At 38.2% G+C, this 19,357-nt stretch overlaps 1 protein-coding gene across 1 annotated transcript; it reads right to left on the bottom strand.

Annotated features, from left to right (window-relative positions):
• Positions 1 to 1,484: 1,484 nt before the first annotated feature.
• On the bottom strand, positions 1,485 to 19,199 carry LOC144093187 (vesicle-fusing ATPase-like). Its single transcript, XM_077626512.1, has 21 exons — positions 19,053 to 19,199; positions 18,205 to 18,290; positions 18,042 to 18,138; positions 17,337 to 17,376; positions 16,670 to 16,836; positions 16,471 to 16,578; positions 16,245 to 16,320; positions 14,485 to 14,640; positions 12,848 to 13,047; positions 11,558 to 11,723; positions 10,322 to 10,396; positions 10,074 to 10,261; positions 8,888 to 8,983; positions 8,659 to 8,815; positions 8,446 to 8,579; positions 7,248 to 7,314; positions 6,492 to 6,571; positions 4,948 to 5,082; positions 4,757 to 4,870; positions 2,564 to 2,619; positions 1,485 to 1,736 (listed from the first exon to the last, which is right to left on the bottom strand). Exons 1-21 carry the CDS (start codon positions 19,062 to 19,064, stop codon positions 1,700 to 1,702), a joined length of 2,247 nt encoding a protein of 748 aa, XP_077482638.1. The 5' UTR covers positions 19,065 to 19,199; the 3' UTR covers positions 1,485 to 1,699.
• Positions 19,200 to 19,357: the final 158 nt, after the last annotated feature.

The raw sequence follows: 19,357 nt of genomic DNA, 5'->3' as shown, positions 1-19,357 counted from the left end.
ATGCGGGAGGGGGCATGTGTGCGAACAGGCAAGCTCATTCCACAACTCCCCACATGATCCGAACGAGCTCAGCTTCATTCTGGAAATGATTGGAAAAGTTTTTTTTTGTTAAGACGCGCAAAAATAACCAAGTGGCACAAACAAGTCAAGCTTCAGCACGTTTAGCGTTAAAACGTTGCACCATAAATGCTCGCGGGTGTTCAGAGCAGCGGTTGTCACTCACTGCTCATTCATTTTACCTTCCGATGATCCTCACAAGGGTTGCAAGGGGGGGTGCTGGAGTCTATCCCAGCTGACTACAAGGACGAGGCAGGGGACACCCTGAATTGGTTGCCAGTCAATTGCAGGGCACAAGGAGAAGAACAACTCACTCTCCAATCTAGGAACAATTTACAACAGAGGTGTCAAGGGTGCAGAAGTGGCCCGCTAGGGGGTCCGATTCTGCCTGATGGGGACTTTGTGACCCTGTACTGTACGTGCATAATTAAATAATTGTATTTTCTTGACAAGGGCGCCACAAAACCAAATGTTTGTGAGTTGTGTGATTACGTATGTGCACAACTAAAATGAGCATTTGGCGATACTATGCTTGTTGATAACACATTTCATTCAAGTCCCTTTAACATTTATGACAATAATATGTACAATTTAAACAAAAAAAATCTATAGAAACAGACAATTGGCAATTTAGTTGCCAAAGCAAAAAAGTTTAGGATTTAAAAAAAAGGTGAAAGTTTCTGGGGTAAGAGTTTACTCAAAACTTACCTTTGCACCCAGATAAGATACATTTGGGAAGCATTGTTAATATTATCCAATCAAGCTTAACTCATTGACGGTGGAAATGGGAGAAATAAAATAAAATTGCATGAAAATACAAAAGGGCAAAAAAACTTCAATTTGGATGCAATTAAAATCAATATATTTGACATGTTTTTGAGATTTGAGGAACACCACAAATTAACAAAAAACCTGGTAAAACATCGTTTCAAGACCATAAATTCAATATCAAAATTATTTTTAACTTATGAAAAAATGAAGCTTTTCTGAATGAGCTTAACCAGATAAAAATTGTACTTTTGAGTAACTCCGACCTTTGTGGCACCGAGCGAGACACATAATTTACTCTGAAACCACAAACCACCACACAAAGACTTCCTGTTCCTACCCCCCCCCCCCCTCGTCCCCCCACCCGCTACATCCAAAGTTTTGTACAAATGTTCTAAAGGAAAAAAAAAGTGAATACTTCCCTTTTGATTTTATAATCGTAAATGTTATGTTTTTATAAATATTATTTATTGTACAATGTATATATCTATATGACTGAAGCGAGATTATATATTTGAACAACACTGTCGTGTCCGTTTTTGGTTTCACGAATGGATCACACTGGCCAATGAGGCAAAACTATTTGCTTAACTTTGAGTTAAGGTAAGCAAATAAACACCTTTGTAAATAGGAAAAAAAAAGAGAAGTAAAAATACAGATTGGACTTTTCAGTCACAGTTAATTTATTCATAAAACAAAAGCAACGCGAGTATATAACATAAGACATGGAGGTGCGCGGAATGATCACGTGTACAAATGTTTTTTGTTGTTGTTTTTCTACATATAAAATGACATGGCTGATCAGCAATTATTACAAATGAACAGAATTTTCCACAAAACTCGAGTCTAGTGTCTTCTTCTTACCGCTTCTTTTTTAAGGCATCGGTCCTTTACGTTGCCACAAATGAGGTCTACGGGGGAAATAGCAAAAAGAAGGTGGTCATATTGAGAGCAGGGTTAAAAATGTATGGATTTTTGCTCAAGGGCTCAGAAACACAAAGCAGGTTTAGTTACAATTCAATCACAAACATTCATGCCACCACTAAACAATTTAGGACTCATAAAATGACAACATTGACATGTTAATTCAGATAGGCAGCAGGGGTTATTTTGTTGAATTCATATTTTCGCAAATGTGTTTTGTTCAGTGGCGGCACAAACGATGGATTATTCCAAAATAGCATTTTGGGGTTGAATTTTGTTTTAAAATAAATGACCCCCTTTGTAAATACATTAAATTCCATTCAAGACAAACTTGTCAACATTCTCACTACTACTACACTACTAGCACATCATATTTAACCATTCTTGCATATAATGTAGTTGCTTCAATCAGGATAATCTTTATAATAATATATATGTATATATATTTATGTTCTCAACTTCTATTTTGTCATTCAACTCTTTCTGTGCTATCGACGGCTATTGACATCCAATTGTAAGCCTGTTTTCATCCATTTGCTGAGAAATTGAATGTCACTAGCAGATGTCCAATCAACTTAAAGTGGGAGGGATGAAGACTTTTTTTTTCACTGCTCTATTTCCCAGTTCAAATGGAGAAGACGCCCAGCGCAACTAAACTATTACTGTGTCCACCTCTCGCTAACATGTACTCCACTGCAAAAGACCATGGCAAGATCCATGACGCCATCATTGGCAACCAATGGGCTATAAATTAAGATCAAATTGCCTGCTTTAGTGTTTCAAGGCCCCAAAATGGTCAAGCCGAAACACTTACGGTCCTTCCTCTCGCAGCAGACTCAAAAACTTGCTAACTCTGTACTGCTTGTCCATCTACGAAACACACAGACGAGAACATGAGTCTTACCTTCACGTGAGATCCTCGGTGAATAGTAGATTCTCGTCCATCCCAAAATGCGAGGAAGTTGCCATGACCACCAGGGAATGAAAATGTCGCCTGGTTCAGAACCAGCGGAGGTGCACGACATGCTTACAGCAATTACGTAACATCCAGAGTGGTCCGTACAATACTTTCAATTAAAGATCAAATAAAGATCCCCTTTAAAAAGGACAAAATTCTTAATTCTTAAATCATGCTTCATTGTGTTACATATCGATCTATAGTGCATTTGTACATGTATATATATATATACACATATATATGTATATATACACATATATATATATACACATATATGTACATATACATATATATACATATATATATGTGTATATATACATATACAAATATATATGTATATATACATATACACATATATACATATATACACATACATATATATACACACATATATACACACACACATATACATATACACACACGTATATACATATACACACACATATATACACATATACACACACACATACATATATACATATATACACATACACACATATATACATATATACACATATACACATACACACATATATACACATACACACATATATACATATATATATAGACATATATATATACACAAATACATATATATATATACACACAGATATATACATATATATACACATATATGTATATATACATATACACACATAAATACGTATATATACACATATATACATATATATATACACATATATACACATATATATACACACACATACATACATATATATATACACATATATACATATATATATACACACATACACACATATACACATATATACACACATACACACATATATACATATATACACACATACACACATATATACACACATACATATACATATATACACACACATATATATATACACACATATATACACATATATATATATATTTTTTAAAGAATTGCCCCAATGGTAGCAAAGCCATGTATGTTGGCCCAAACCCAGAATACATAGGAAAATTATAGATACAATTCATTAATCTAAAAAAAAGGTACTAAAACCAAATGTACTGTCCCTGCCTAAAATATAAAAAAATCTATACACATTTCTATAATTAATATTTGAAAATAATACAAATGAATTGATCCCAAGGTAATAAACCCAGACAAAAATGATAGCTACGAACTTGTGGAATTCAGAAAGCGAACCGCGGTTTAAAAACGTCAACGCTTGTAAAAAATGAGAATATTTCATGAAAAAAAAATGTTGCTAAAAAATGTATGAGAATGCGAGTGGAAGGCCAAACCGCAAGCCCCAGTGGGCCTTATGACAAACACCTCTGGGAGGGGGGTGGGGGGGCATTTTCTTGAATGAAATGCACATGTGGTTTAAACCCCAAGGACACTGGGGGACACTTTCGGGAAGCGTCCCGTGAGTTGGGACAGATAAACGTTGCTTGGACGGCAAGTAGGCGCGTGTGGAAGTGGAAGTGTTTGCAACAAATCATCCGGCGTAGCCGCACACATTTTTTTCTTGGGATGGGATTGGACACTTGGTGGTTTGCATGCGGCGGCGGGGACGCTCTGGCGACCAGATGTGGAGGGGACGACGGGAAGCGCTCAATTTCATCGCAACAGTTATTTATTGATTCGGATTCATTACTCATGAGCCACGTGTGAGCCATCATTCAAAAAGGTTTTGTTTCTTAGTCAGGTATTGTAACCATTTGATTATTTTAAGATCTCTAAATTAAATTGTGTCAACTTTTTTTGCTTTTTCTCCAACATCAACTTGAAAATCAATACCCACAATGCACCTCAGCTACAACAATAAAATCCCAGCAAAGTGAAAAAAACAGTTTTGGGAATAAAAAATGACTTCATAAATGACTAGATTTACAGAATGCTTAAATCGTGTCAGCCAAACTTGACTAATTTTTGGTATTAAACATTTTTTTTTTTTTAAAGGATAAATTTAATAAAATAAAATAAAAAATCTAAATAACTCTCCTACCTGTGCGGCCGTTTCGATGAGTATGATCACCTTCTTAAAAAAATGAACTAAAAAAATGGAAATAATTCTGTCCTACCTGTGCAGCCATTTCAATGAGCATGATTAACTTCTTAATGCCGATCCAGAGTTCCTGGCCATTGACGGCAGCGGCGATGGCCGCCCTCTCTTTCTCCTGGAAGCTTCCCAGCAGCTAGAGAGTAAGAACACCGCAACAGTTAGCCTTTTAGCAGGGCATATTGTGTGTGTATGTGTGCGGTCGCATGCTACCTCCAAGGCCTCGACTAGCTGCTCGCTGTTGGAAATGTTGGAAACGTGGACGACAGTGCTGAAGGCATTGAGCATCTCCATCTCTTTGAGGACCTCTTTGCGACTGCTGGTGCCAATAATTAGCAGCTTGCGGCCCTGAAACGCAAGTGGCAAACTTACGGTATTTTCACGACTATAAGGCGCACCACATTATAAGGCGCACCCTCAACGAATGACACATTTTAATTTTTCCCATATATAAAGCATAATGGATTATAAGGCGCCCTGTCTATTTGGGAGAAAATGTAAGACTTTTAAGTGCGCCTTATAGTCGTGAAAATACGGTAATCAGGGATGTTTCGCTGTTTGACGGATTGGACGTCCGTCACCTGCGATGAGACTTATTTTTAGTACAAATAACTTATTTTTTCATTTGACGAGGACAAATGACATAAAGGCGAATGTGAGCCAAGAAGAGGACAAGGAGAAGGCAGATCGGCAGGAGAGCGGTAAGCGGACGGGGGGATTATGGCGACCGTCCGCACCCCCGTGGCGTGGGGGGTTGCCACGCTGCATGCAGATGAGGTGCCACACAGGCGGCGGCGCTGCCAGGTCTCGGCTCTCTCACGCGGGCTATTCTCCTGGGGCCGGCGCCCCGCTGAGCCCGGCCGCCGCTTCTCATGCACATGCGGCTCATTGGCCAACCCGCAGCTCTCGGCGCCGCCGTTCCCCGCAAACGCTAACGAGCTTTCACGCCGGTCGCTATCTGTCGCCCTCTTTCTGCCGTATCCGCGCTGAAATGTTGGATCCGGCCGGATAGGATGTTTGATTGGAAAAGTATCCCTATTCAGTTATTGTTTTTGCACTACCGCAGTTTACCTGAGATGACTAATACTAATATTCTGTCAAATTAGTATTCACAGCCAGTTTTACCGGTTTAAATGAACTGGATGTCTATTGTTGTTAATGGCGGGCAATTAATCCATTTTAGGTCACTTCGAACACACACTTTAAACAAATATATATATATATATATATATATATATATATATATATATATATATATATATATTTATATTTATTTGTTTAAATTGAAATTGGTGTATAAATGAAGAAATACATTTAAAGTGTTTCGACAGCTAAAATGTAAAAGTACATTTTTTATTGACTTACGTAAAAGATATGTAAACAATTTATTTCCTGTCCTCCGTGTTGATTAGGGGGCATTTCCATGTCACTTTCTCTTTTGTTTTGTTCTCAAAAATAATGACCACTATTACCGATACTTTGCATTTTAGTGTTTTTTTCTCCGTACATTTGCTAGTTGTATTATGATTTTTTAATGAAATGTTACCCATTCGATTAAAATGATTTTTTTTTTTAACATCTACTGTACTACTGTAGATGTATAAAATAAAAACAGCAATGGAGAAACACTCAAAAAAATTCAGGATTGTATTATCGTAGCACCAAAATTTTTATCTTTCAGCATTTTTTTGAGTGCCTATATCAAGTGTAAAATTTTAGCATTCAACCATAGATGGAGTGACCTCCAAACAATTTACCTTAGGAGGGGTCTTCTTCAGAAGGACCAGCAGAGCCTGCAGCACCAGGTTGGAGAAGCGAGGCCCGATGTCAACAAAGTCTGAAATCACCAGACAAAAATCAATATGTAATACTGAAGAGGAAGTACCGTATTTTCACGACTATAAGGCGCACATAAAAGTCTTAAATTTTCTCCAAAATAGACAGGGCGCCTTATAATCCAGTGCGCTTTATATATGGACCAATACTAAAATTGTTATCATGATAAAATAAAATATATCAGGCATATGTCAAGCGACCAGATGGCCTTTTTCACGGCTCGCCGTCACTTTTGATTTGTGACCAAGTCACGAAAATGAAATGATGACGTGAGTACGTTGAAAAATGGCTAAATAAAGTACAACCGAACTCAGTTTTGCTTCCGTTGCCTTTTTAAGAATGTGTTTTTAGCGTGTGGGTGGAGCCTGCATTTGGTGCATGTAGCACCAAATTAGTGTGTTCTCCGTCATCCTGGGTGTATTGACAAAAGAACTATCTATCCCAGCAGTCACTGCGCACCGGAAATAGAGTGTGGAGCTGCTTCCCGTAGCCAGCGCTATTGCGGTTCGATATTCATCCGTATATAATATGTCTGCGTCTATAAAAACGGTGCGTCCTTTGTGTGTTGAAAATACAGAAATAGCACTCGTTACTGACACTGCGGCTAAAAATACGATGCGCTGTATAGTCGTGAAAATACGGTACCTAGTTCACAGACTCGGCGGCGGTTGGCTTACCCAGCAAGCGTTCAATGTCGTCCACCACCACGCAACTCAGCTGTGACTTGTAAGCGTCTTCAAATATCTGACAAGAGGAAACAAAGCAAATCATCAAAGATCAAATTAATAAGTCACATACATACACATATTTTTGCACCCAAGTTTGAGTCTGAGTCACCTGATTCCAAGTGAGAGAGCTAAAATAGCGACACACGAGAACATGCAAACTCCACACAGGTGAACCGACCTGAACTTGAACCCAGGACCCCAGAGCTGTGAGGCCAACACGCTAAACACTCGCCCCAACGGGCCGCCCAAAGGTTAATTGTAGATTTAAATTTTTTGAATATTTGTTACGAATGAGTTTGTCATTACACATTTCTACGGTATGACCTTCTATAGAACCACTGTAAAGAGCATCCTGGCGTACGGCATCACAGTGTGGTACGCTGGAAGCACGGCGGCAGACAAAAAGGCCATGCAGAAAGTGATTAACACTGCCCAGAGGATTGTCGGGTGCTCTCTGCCCTCACTGGAAGACATTGCCAGCCCTCGTTACCTCAGCAGAGCCAAGAACATCATAGGGGACCCTTACCACCCTGGTCACAATCTGTTCCAGCTGCTGCCCTCTGGCAGACGCTATAGGTCCCACAAAGCACGGACAAATAGGCTTAAGGACAGTTTTTTCCCCACATCCATCAGAAATCTAAACTTGCGGTAACATAACACACATTCCCTTCTGCGGTAATATGAAAAGATGTTTGGGTGGTGATCTGCCTCCTACTAGCTGACTGTAGGTAAGGTAAGTGAAAGACAGTGAGAGGTAAGCGACCTGTATCCATAACAGCAGAATGCCAAATTACAAGATTCCGTAACTTGCACTTATTTAGGTCTTTTGCCGAGTAAACGCAGCTTATGGAGAAGCACCACCAATTTCGTCACACGGAGTTTCTGGGTGTGATGACAAGTAGGCTTTTTGTGTTGTTGATAATGACGACAGGGCCTATGTCCGATTATTATTATTATTATTATTATTATGACATTATGATGAATTTTGTTATTATAAAAAGGGACACGCTTCATAATTGAAGTAAAGAGCAAAAAATAAATTTTCTCCAAAATTTGGGGAAAACAATATTCAAATTAAATACTGAATATATATTTGCAAATAGTTGAATATACAATTCCCACCCACAAAAAAGCTCATCATAATAACCTCTTTAATGGCTTGACATTTGGCGATCTCGGAGAATCCTATCATCTTTTCAGGTGAGCAGATCTTGATGAACGGGAACTGCGAATCTCCAGCGATTTTGGCCGCCAAGGCCGTTTTCCCGCTGTTGGGCGGACCTGCGTTATGCACTCACATTAAACGTCTTTCCCAGCTTCTTTTCAGACCAGCATTTTCATTTTTAGGAGTGCACGTTACCCTCCAAGAGCACCGACACCAGCGGCGTGTGTTCGCTATTCTTAGTCTGCTGCACTAGCAGTTCTGCGTCCTCCAACACGGCCGACACCGGGTCGCCCCAGCGGACGATGCCGTTCATGATGTAGCTGGCGTAGTCTTCCTGGTTGGAGCCGAACGCCTGGGGAGGAGGGGAGGCTTGGCGTCATTCATGGTCAGATCAACTTTGCATGTTTTCAGTCTTCTGACTTACCGGTTTAATGTCATTGTTTAGGGAGGCCATGAAGTCCAGCCTGCTGACCTGCAGCTTCTCCGCCGTATCGATATTGACCTCCACCGTGGTGCTCGCCTAACAGACACACACATTCCCAGCGCACCAAGGTCAGATGGCAAAGCGCTCAGAGAAGAATACAAGCTCACACGGGGCAGCAGACGTCTCGCCCTCGTGTGTCAACGCCCGGTAATATCTGCCCTGAGTGCGCGTTCAAGTGTTGTGTCAGCTGTATAGACTGGAACTTTAACATAAGAAGCTGTTTTCTCCTAAAATCAACAGAATATTAACGACAGTCGACAGTATTTTGCGGGCTTTAAGTTGCACTTTATTTCCAAAATTGGGGTATAATATGTTTTTAAAAAAATATATTTTATTTGTATTTTATATATTTGTTTCTACTTCTAGGAGTCGTACTGAAGAATTCGACTGATGTATTTGGTAGTGATTTAAAGTGATATTAAGCAATGATGCTAATGTTAAGTAAGTCAAGCCAAATTAATTTGTAGTCCAAATTGTTTAACAAGGTTCTCACGGGCAAATATTAAAGTAATAAAGTTAGGATTAAAAAATAAAAATGAATTATTAATTTTTGAATTATAAGTATTGTTAGATTTGTGTATTTTATCTTTTTTACTTTACAAAATGTATTGTATTTTTACTTTACAAATGTATTGTTCTCCCTTTTATTGTTAAGCTATCATATAATGTTTGTTTTTGGTCTCTGATCAAATAAAATGACGCCGCAAAAAAAAATTATGGAAGGACGTGCATTTTTCCTCTTCGTTGAGCAATTTTTGGCTAATGTCTCTTATACTCAAGAATGACTTACATATATTGTCCTGAAAATAAGGGGTGTATTTTCTGGACTATAAATCACATTTATCCCAGCTGACTTCGGGCAAAAAAAATACAAAATACGGGAACTCAGTGATTTACAGATGATCTGTTTTAAATTGACCTGACTATAACATTGGGATTGGATTTTTAGAACACTCAAATTAAGAAAACAGATTAACAAGCTTCCTAATGTTGAAAAAGTATTCATGATATTCCACAAATGCATTTATTGACAGCAATACACATCCAATCCTTTTTCCGCTACTCCCAGTCCAAATGGATTAAACATGTACCGCTGTCAATGGCAATGAAGGAGTGAAATGTTAACCTTAATGTGTCTGTTCATGGCGGTGGACTGCGCTGCCCTGACGAGGCCTTCCAGTTCAGCGCCACTGTAGTTTTTGGTCTCCACGGAGAGTTCCTTGATGTCCACATCGCCGGCAAGCAGCTTGAACTGACGCATTTTCGCCGTGTGGATGTTCAGGATCTGAAGGCGGCCCGTCTCATCCGGAAGGCCTGGAAGCGGAAAGCGGGAGTTTTTGAGCCGCCTAGACTCATTTCTTTAAGCGCTCTTACCGATTTCCATCTTGACCTCCAGTCTTCCAGGTCGGAGCAAGGCATCGTCAATCAGGTCTGGCCTATTGGTCATTCCTGAAAGGCACAAAGAACAGACGCATGCATATACGACCTCCAATTGCTCATATGGTGAATTCCATAAGTGGTGGTAAAGTAGTTTCTTATGGAGGTTAAGATCCACAAGAAAAAATAATAATTAGCAATTAATTCAATAACATATCCATCCATCTAACCCAAGGGTGTCAGACTGGGGTTGGTTCGCGGGCCGCTTTAACGTCAACTTGATTTCACGTGGGCCGGACCATTTTAGATATAATATTTAGATTTTTTTTAAATCAATGGATTAAAAGAACTGGATTAAAAGCCCTGAATATTCCGTTTTTTTATAGATCTAAAACAATGTTTATTTTAGCTTTTTTATATATTATTAGAATTAAAAAAAATGATTTTTTAACTAAAAACACAGAAAAAATGGATTAAAATATTACAAATATTGATTTAAAAGGGGGAAAATCAGGAAATTTAATATACATCTATACTCTTCATTTTAATTTGATCATAAAACAGAAAGTCGGCACTCATGATTTACTTTCCCGGACCACACAAAATGATGCGGCGGGCCAGATTTGGCCCCCAGACCGCCACTTTGACACGTGTGATCTAACCCATTAAAAATGCATTTATACATCATTTGGGGGGAATTTCAATTTTTTTTATTACTGTTTAAATAATATAGAGACAAATTCAAAGTAAAATAAAACCCTGTGCAAGTATCTTATTGACACAAAATAAATAAAAATACTATTTTGTTTTTTCCCAAAATATTTTTTCAAATCTCTTACTTAAAAATGAAAAAGAAATATATTAGGAGAAAAAAAAGACCATTCATTCCATTAATTTATTTTAAATTTAAAACTTTACTGAATATTCCATGTTTGAATAAAAAAAAATAGAGGAATAACTACATTAAAATACTAAACCAAACGTTTTAAACAAAATAAAATAAAAAGGCGGTGTAACAGAAACCCAAAAGAACCAAATTGTTTTTAAAACGCGCAACTATTGCACATAACACTAAAGTATTTTTTATTCCCATTCACCACCAGTCCTCCCAGTTCAAAAGAGTAAATGTTGCGAATAATAACATGACTATATGGAGCATTGCATGGTAGTCCCAATTTTAAATTTTAAATCATTCACTACTGATCTGAATTTAAAACACGTAAGAGAATTTACCAATAACCAGGATGTTGTTGAGCTGCTCTACGCCGTCCATCTTGGACAGCAGCTGGTTGACCACCGTGTCGTGCACACCCGTGCTGCCCGTCATGCTGCCTCGCTGCTTGCAAATGGCGTCAATCTCATCCAGAATGATGATGTGAAGCCCGCTGTTGGGACCCAACTATTGACAGAAAAAGATCGATTGTAGACTTGTTTTTTTTATTGCACACATTTTTGGTTCTTTGGATAGCTAAATAGTGAAACCTAACATGTACGAACTGTTAAATGGCACATTTCTATCATCATTTACAATTAGTGGTGTAAGAGCAACAAGCTGAGGGGGTTTCCTTCCATCCACACATCTGCAGCTGCGCAAGTCAAAAAAAGCACCTCATTAGGTGGTGAAGACTGAGATTTAATGCAAGTGTCTCACTGTCCAAACGGACCACCAAGTTATTATCGTCTCCCCTAAAGGGCAGATCTGTCCACTCCTGAAGAAATGACTTTGTTTTTGTGCGATTAGATCACAGGTGTCAAATTCAAGGACCGTGGCGAGATCATTTCGAGTGGCCCACGGAAGTGAACCATGGATTTTTTTTTTGCTAAAATGAAATGTAATAATTGTCTTGTCCAGAATGAAAGTTTTTTTTAATTACGGTTTGTTTTGACATTAAAATAAGTAAATAGAATTTGAAAGATATCTGTAAATATGAGAAATATGAGAATTAAAAACTGAATTTGGTTTATTTTTTAGAGAATATCTCTGAATTTTTGAAATATCATTTCGAATTTAAACAATTAATCAAGATCAAAAAATATTTAGTTTGGGCTGAGTGATCCGGAAAAACAAAACAATTTTTTTAACAAGTCATTTTAAAGCATAATCAGAAGAAACTTGACAATAAACCTTTAATTCACAGAAGTGCTAAATATTAACGAAGTGAATGACGGAAGACTCTTCTCCCCGCAAACCAGACTTTGTTGATCTCACCAGTTTTTGGCAGCGTATGTTGAAATAACTTGAATTTTGTAATTTTCCTTGTTCATGAATGACACCAAAACGTTTGTGAATACTAATACTAATTTTCGCGAGTTAATGGCATCTTCCATTGTATTAGCATGAAGTCATTGGATGTTTGAAAAACAAACTATAACTTTGATTTTAGAGCAAATATGTGAAATTTTATTTCATGTGCGTTTCGTGTTATAGTTGTGCAACACTGATTGTAAACATCAACATTGGACAATTATGAGAGAATGTTCTTGTTGTATTTTTTCTTTTTTAACATTAACGGCATCCCTCACCCTTTTCTGCTCGTCCTCGGCATCAGCGAATAGCTTTCGGACGTTGGCCTCCGACTCGCCCACGTACTTGTTGAGGATCTCGGGCCCGTTGACGATCTTTGGCTCGCCGGCGTTCAGCATTTTGCCGATCTGCCGCGCCATCAGGGTCTTACCGCAACCCGGCGGGCCGTAGAGCAGGATGCCCTTCACGTGCTTGCAGCCTAAAAAAACATGCAGCGGTTGTGTGTGTTTAGCATTGGACAGTGTGGCTTTCATGACGGCCCCGTTTGCACCTGCGTCGTGACATTTGGGCTAATCGAGGGGCCCGCCGATAACAATCTCGGCTGCCATTTTACGGGAGAGACTGCCCAAACTCCCTCTTAAAGCAACACTCTGGGCAGAAAAGTGTGCAGAGCAGACCCCTCCCCTCCCTCGCTGTCAGCACCTGTGCTCCTCATAGAAGGCCAATTAGATATCTTTACCTTTACCAAGCTGCCTATCAGCTGGTGACATCTAAGCGCTGTTGCCAGCTGGACGCGGCCAAAGGTTGACTTTAGCTCATCGCCGCTTGGCTAAAGGTCGCCTTCGTCATTGAGAGAGTTTAAAGATTCAGTCATTACCTGCCATTGACTGGGATGGACGTCTAATTCTTTTAGACTGGGAGAAAGAGTTTCTTACGGACCATGTTTTTTTTTGTACGGCGTGCTAGATGTTACAGATGCGAGAATGCTAAAAAAATATATAATTATGAATATCCTATTATTACATTATAATCAATTATGTGATGATTCATAAATAGTATTTAAATATTTATAAACAAGGCTGCTTTTATATTATTCAAGTGTTTTTCAAAGCTCAAATTGTCGGTGAAATTCAGGTTCGTTTTAGCCACTGCAGTTATTAAAAGTTGTCTTTTGATTTCATTGTTTGGTCATTTTAGATCAGTACAATTTTTGATTATTATTTCAAACTTGATTTCTACAATGTATTGACCAGATAGTTTGAAATTCTAGGAAGTGAAAAATCGAAATGGCTTCCACAAACTTCAGAGTCAATATTCAAAAGACTAAACCTAACATTAATGAAAAATCGTAACAATAACAAAAAAGCAGATGAAATAAACAAATACCCATAGTTTAGTCATTTTTGAAGGTATACAAAAAAAAAAATCTATTTCCCACTCATTGACCGATGTCCAATTCATTTAACCTCAGTGCCATTGACGGTAATGGACGTCTGAACCATTTTGACTGGATGAAGGACGTTTAGGTAATGGCAGGCCAACAAGTACATCTACAGATAATATTTTTTTAAAAAAAAAGAAAAAGAATGAGGTGAGTTTAGAAATGGCAATTAGCCATTTTATCTTACAAAAAAAGCTTTTGAACAGGTCTGAACAAGCCCCAGGATCAGAATTGATGTGTAACGAAGACAGGCAGATGAGTCACAGAAAAGAAATGAAGAGTTGCGAATCATGTGACACACGTCAGATGCCCGCCTGCGTGCTAATCTGCAATTATGACAGATGATCCGTTCACCTTTAGAGGCGTGTTTGGATTGAAGGATTTACACAAACTGTGAATGGATTTGACACCACATAATACTATACTCTACTTCAAACAAATTTGATAAACTTTTTTTTTTGAATGAGAACTCACCCATCTGTTCCACAATATCTGGAGGGAAAACTCGGGAGGCGAACGCTCGACGGAAGATGTCGGAAAACTCCTTGTCGAGGCCCCCGATGCCCATTTTCTCAAAGTTCCAATCTGGACTAATGATGGATTGGCGGGACTCTCTGGTTTTGGATTTTCCTAAAGCGGGTTCAAAGGATTTTGAGTCAAGTTTTGAAGACATTTACTGTTAAAACACTAGACTTGCAACACAGCGAGTCCTTTTTTTTGTTTTTCATGTATTACTTGCTCTTGAAAATATTCTTACTTAGCAACCAACCTATGTGAAGGAACGTTTACTTGTCAGAGTAATATCAAAAGTGAAGCCATTGCACTAAATGAGAGTTGGGTGTCCTCTTGTGGACATCAAGAGAACTGGGAATATGGAGGACTAAAGACAGCATAATTATAAATAAATTCAAGTGACAACAAAAACCATAATAAACATATATTATTGAATAAATGAAATTTAAATAATTAAAAATAAAATAATTCAACTAAGAAAAGTGTGTCCGTATGTACCAAGATAATTAAATGTCAATAAAAATGTCCATTTTCTTATTTTCTATGTTGCCAGCAGAAAATTTAACAGTAAATGTATCCAAACTACTCACAAGAGGGGCTGCCTTAAATGTTTTTTCGGTCTGATCTGTTTGTTTATAATGTTAAAACTTGTACAGTGAAAGTTGGAATCATTTGTTTTTCTATAAGATTCTCCAAGATGGCGCCGTCACGCGGAAGCCAGTGGCAGTAGCTCTGTCCACTCTGTTATACAGCCCTTCTATCTTTTTTAATTGCATCTTAATATTTCTTAATACATTCCTTTTTACTTTACTTTGTACTTTAATGTTTTTACAACTTTCTTTGTTCTGTTAGCCTGGCTTCTTTCTGCTTTCTGCTACTTCTTTTTTGGAACCATTAAGCAATACCTACGCTGTCATACACATGGGACTAGCTGTTACAATACGCAGCAGAAGGAGGAGCAACACTCAATACCGCTGGAAATTCGGAGCTGGACAAAAGTGCCGGGAGAAGAAGCAACGCTTCACACCAACCATTCCATCATGGGATAAGATGGAAGAGCTGTCGGTGCTTACCAGGCCGGAAACTGAGTCGAGCGGTTCTACTCTGCTACTGTTGTCTTCAGCCCCAGACTACTGAGGAAGTGTGCAGATAAGCTTGGAAGAGTGACTCTCTACCTCGGTCCCAGTCTGCAGAAGTTCCCCATCTTGTGGAAGACTTCCTGTGTGTGCTTCCAGATTTATCCAACTTTACAACGTCTTTTTCTTGAGTCTATGTCCGTTTTTGCTACCGCAACCAAGATGGTGCCGTTCAAGTGGCAGCCGGTGGCGGTAGCTCCGTCCACTCTTGTTCGTTTTGTGTTCTTGCTGCTTTTCTGTCTTAATTATTTGACTTGGTGATTCTTAATGATCCCATTTGCTTTGCTTTGTACTTTGTGCTTTCGCTTTGTTGTTCTGCGGGCCTTTGCGACTGTACTGTCTAACTTGTAACTATATGTTTTGTTTTTCCTGTATCTGCATTCCCCCCCTTCTTGCTACTGTCACAATGAAATTTCCCGAATACGGGATGAATAAAGTTATCCAATCCAATCCAAGTCCAATATTTTCTCTATGCATTTGTTTTCAATGATATTTTCAACTATTTAAAATGATCCGTTGTCCTTAATATAATTGCTTTACACAAATCACAGATGATTGACTGCAATAATTCCCTGCTCTGCTCACCAATTAGCGTCATAGAGGAACTCTCCGCCTTTTCGAAGATCACCTGGCTGTTGGCCAGCAACAACCCAATGTCAACCTAAGGGGGAAAACATTATCATGGTGATTATTAGCTGTAAAGTATTTATGGAAGGCCCATAGGCCATAAATTAAACACCATATTTCCCGCACTATAAGGTGCAACTGAAAGTTTTCTTAAAAGCTGGCAGTACAAAAAAAATGAAGGCACCTTTGTTTTGTTGCGCGAGCCTTGGTTTCCTTTCAAAATGCTGGGATCCATACATTCCATCTCTTTTACTAGCACGTCAAATGCTTTATCGCCAAACTTAAAGACCATCTACAAATATTAAGATGAGAAAAAGAGGCTGACATACAAATGAAAGTGTCAAATGTTGTTTCGGGTCCAGAAATTTTGGAGAGTTTGGTACCTGCTGCCCTATCGTGAAGGCCTGCTGGTTGAACTGCTGGATGAAGTCGCTGGCCATCACGTCAGAGTCGTACGGGTTGCTGTCGGCGTTTTTCTTCTGTAGGAAGTCGATCTCCACCGTCATGGAGCTGAGGCACTGCCTGGACTTGTCGAACGTGTAGTTGGAGACTACGACATAAATAAGAGTATACTCTCATTTAAATAAGTGAATGACTATCGCCATGGTAGCTAAACTGACTGTGTCCATCGCTATCATGTAAAAGACGCCTTTTCCCGTCAATGGAAGTGAGTAAGAAAAACGGTTTTGTTTCATCGTAATGCAATTAAAATTGATCATTTTTTAAATTTTATTTAATATAAACATAAATAACTTAATAAATTTAAAAAAAAAAAAATCTAAATTATTATATTAAAATGAATACAAACAAAAATTCACTCTGGTTACAGCCAAAAGTAATTCTCTAAAGTACATTATTTGTTTCGTAGTGTTTAACTCATTACATACCAATGATGGAGATATATGTTCAATTCATTTGAAATAAGTTTATGTGGAGTTAAATAAATAAATAAATAAAAACTTTTTTGTACAAAGCAATGCAATTCATTTGATGTAAAATATTTGAAAGATTACATGACTAAGAGGATTATTAAGTATCATTTATGCTCACCTTCTACCTCTTGTCCAATGGATAAACCGGCCCATTTTCTCTGTACGGAAAAGGAACACAAAATGAGCATTCTTTGCTCTTGAATTACAACAATGTCAGATAAGCAGTTTGTAGATAAGATTTAACCCATTCACTTTTTTATATATAAATTTTTGTTTTTGTTTTGTTTTGTTTTATAATGCTCACATATCTTTGGCTGCCATTGACGGGTATAGCTGTCCAATCCATTTTAACTGGGAGAGGCTGAAACGAGGCGTGGTAAAGAGAAAGACACTTCCTTCCAAGTTGAAATCGATTGGTTGTCTATTGCCGTGAAGTGTTTTCAATATCAATTATCATATCTTTGCCTAACTACCACAGCACATGGTGACCTGGGCTGGCAGTGAATGAGTTAAAATAATATAACTTTTTGAAAGATATCCACTGTAGTGACTATTGAATGGGTTCAAATCTGTCAGAGAAAAAATAGGACTAAGTGTTAGAAAATACCTGCGTGCTGATGTGGCGGCAGCCCGTGTTAAAATAAGACAAAAAGGACAGCAAGTAAGAATAAGACAACCCAAACATAGATTATTGTAAAGAGAGTAAAAATGACAGCAAAGGCAGACGAAGCAAAGATGAAATATTAATCATTTGATTGACAGGAGTTAAAAATGAAGGTAAGTGAAAAAAAGCATTGCAAAAAACAGCATGGCAAAGGCATACCTGTGGCAAACTGAAGGCGATGCTGCCCATGTTGACACTTGGGTGCATTTTCAAGGTGAAAACATACTTGTGTGTTACGTTGCGCACAGTCACGTGTCTGCAAGGAAGAATAAATAATGACATCCATGCCACGAGCATCTCTTGCAACGGAATAAAAACTCACTGTTCGAACCCCAGTTCCTTCTCGTTGATGACGGCGCAGTTGGTGAGCGACAGTTTGTCCGTCGGGCATCGCGCCGCCTGCATCAGCTGACCAGAGAAAGAAAAAAATTCAACAAGTTGATAATGAAAATATTGCCAAGTGCATTAGCAAGTACATTGTGACTGTAACATAATAGTTTTTCATGTTCCAGTCGATTTAATGATCATAATTGTGAAAAACATTTCCCGATGTTTACCCTAAATGAAAACATTTGTGTTTAAAACTCGAACCGAAAACCTGGGCCAGGTGTACTTAAGAAACGGTATGCATAAAGCCTTATTTTGGATTTTCCACGAGAAAAAACTATTTGTTTTTGTTGATGACGTAAACATCTTGCGCCAACTAAACCGGAAGTTGAACATGGGTGGCATTTAATTTTACTAATTAAACTCGATTTACTCACAATCTCTTATTGAGCAGAAAGGCGCATTTTGTAAATGTTTGAGACAAAACGAAAATAAAGGTCACATTGCACTCAAAACGAGAAAATGTACAGAAACATTTTGTACACAAGGATATGAAAAATGATACTGCTGACGTGAACACTCATTGCTTAATCTCTGTTGTAATGGAATTAAACTTGTTTACAAACTTTTTTCTAACCAGAAAATGTCCCTTTTAATGTTTTTCACACAATCAGACACTCATCTAAAAGGCAGATTACTAATATCAACTGAATGTAGTCATAAGATTTCTTTCCGGAGTGCAAACTTTTGAATGACAATTGTTTGGCCCTGGAAAATACCAACTTTTACCTTTTAGGTAGTCGGTTTAATCAAACCAAATGTTCATGGGAGACATACACTTACCCTCGTCGTCATCTTTGTGTTGAGTTTCTTATTTATTCCGTCGATTAAAGTGTACGAAAATATTAAGTTTTTCTTCCTGACAGAGCAGGCGACTCTGATCACGTGTCGCGAGATGAAACGGGATCTTGTGTGTCACGTGACTCAAGCATTGTACACGTCACAACATCCAAGAAGTGTGGTTAAACTTTTTATTGGTTCATATTTAATCTTATTCTCCCTGCTTTCTTTTTTAATGTGCAAATTGTTTTACATGTAACTACACTATTAAGTTTATAATTGGTATATTTCCGAATATTTCCAAACAG

Source organism: Stigmatopora argus, chromosome 18 (genome assembly GCF_051989625.1).
Source record: "Stigmatopora argus isolate UIUO_Sarg chromosome 18, RoL_Sarg_1.0, whole genome shotgun sequence".
Lineage (NCBI taxonomy): Eukaryota > Metazoa > Chordata > Actinopteri > Syngnathiformes > Syngnathidae > Stigmatopora > Stigmatopora argus.
The sequence above is the reverse complement of the archived record's forward strand: the minus strand, read 5'-3'. Positions and strand labels throughout refer to the sequence as shown.

Bases quoted from the DNA above. Each gene is read 5' to 3' on its own strand.
- LOC144093187 (XM_077626512.1), bottom strand. The intron at 13,048-14,484 runs GTGAGTTCTCAT...ATGTTTTTTTAG, and splicing joins AGATATTGTGGAACAGATGG to GCTGCAAGCACGTGAAGGGC. The intron at 4,871-4,947 runs GTAGCATGCGAC...CTTACTCTCTAG, and splicing joins AGCTAGTCGAGGCCTTGGAG to CTGCTGGGAAGCTTCCAGGA.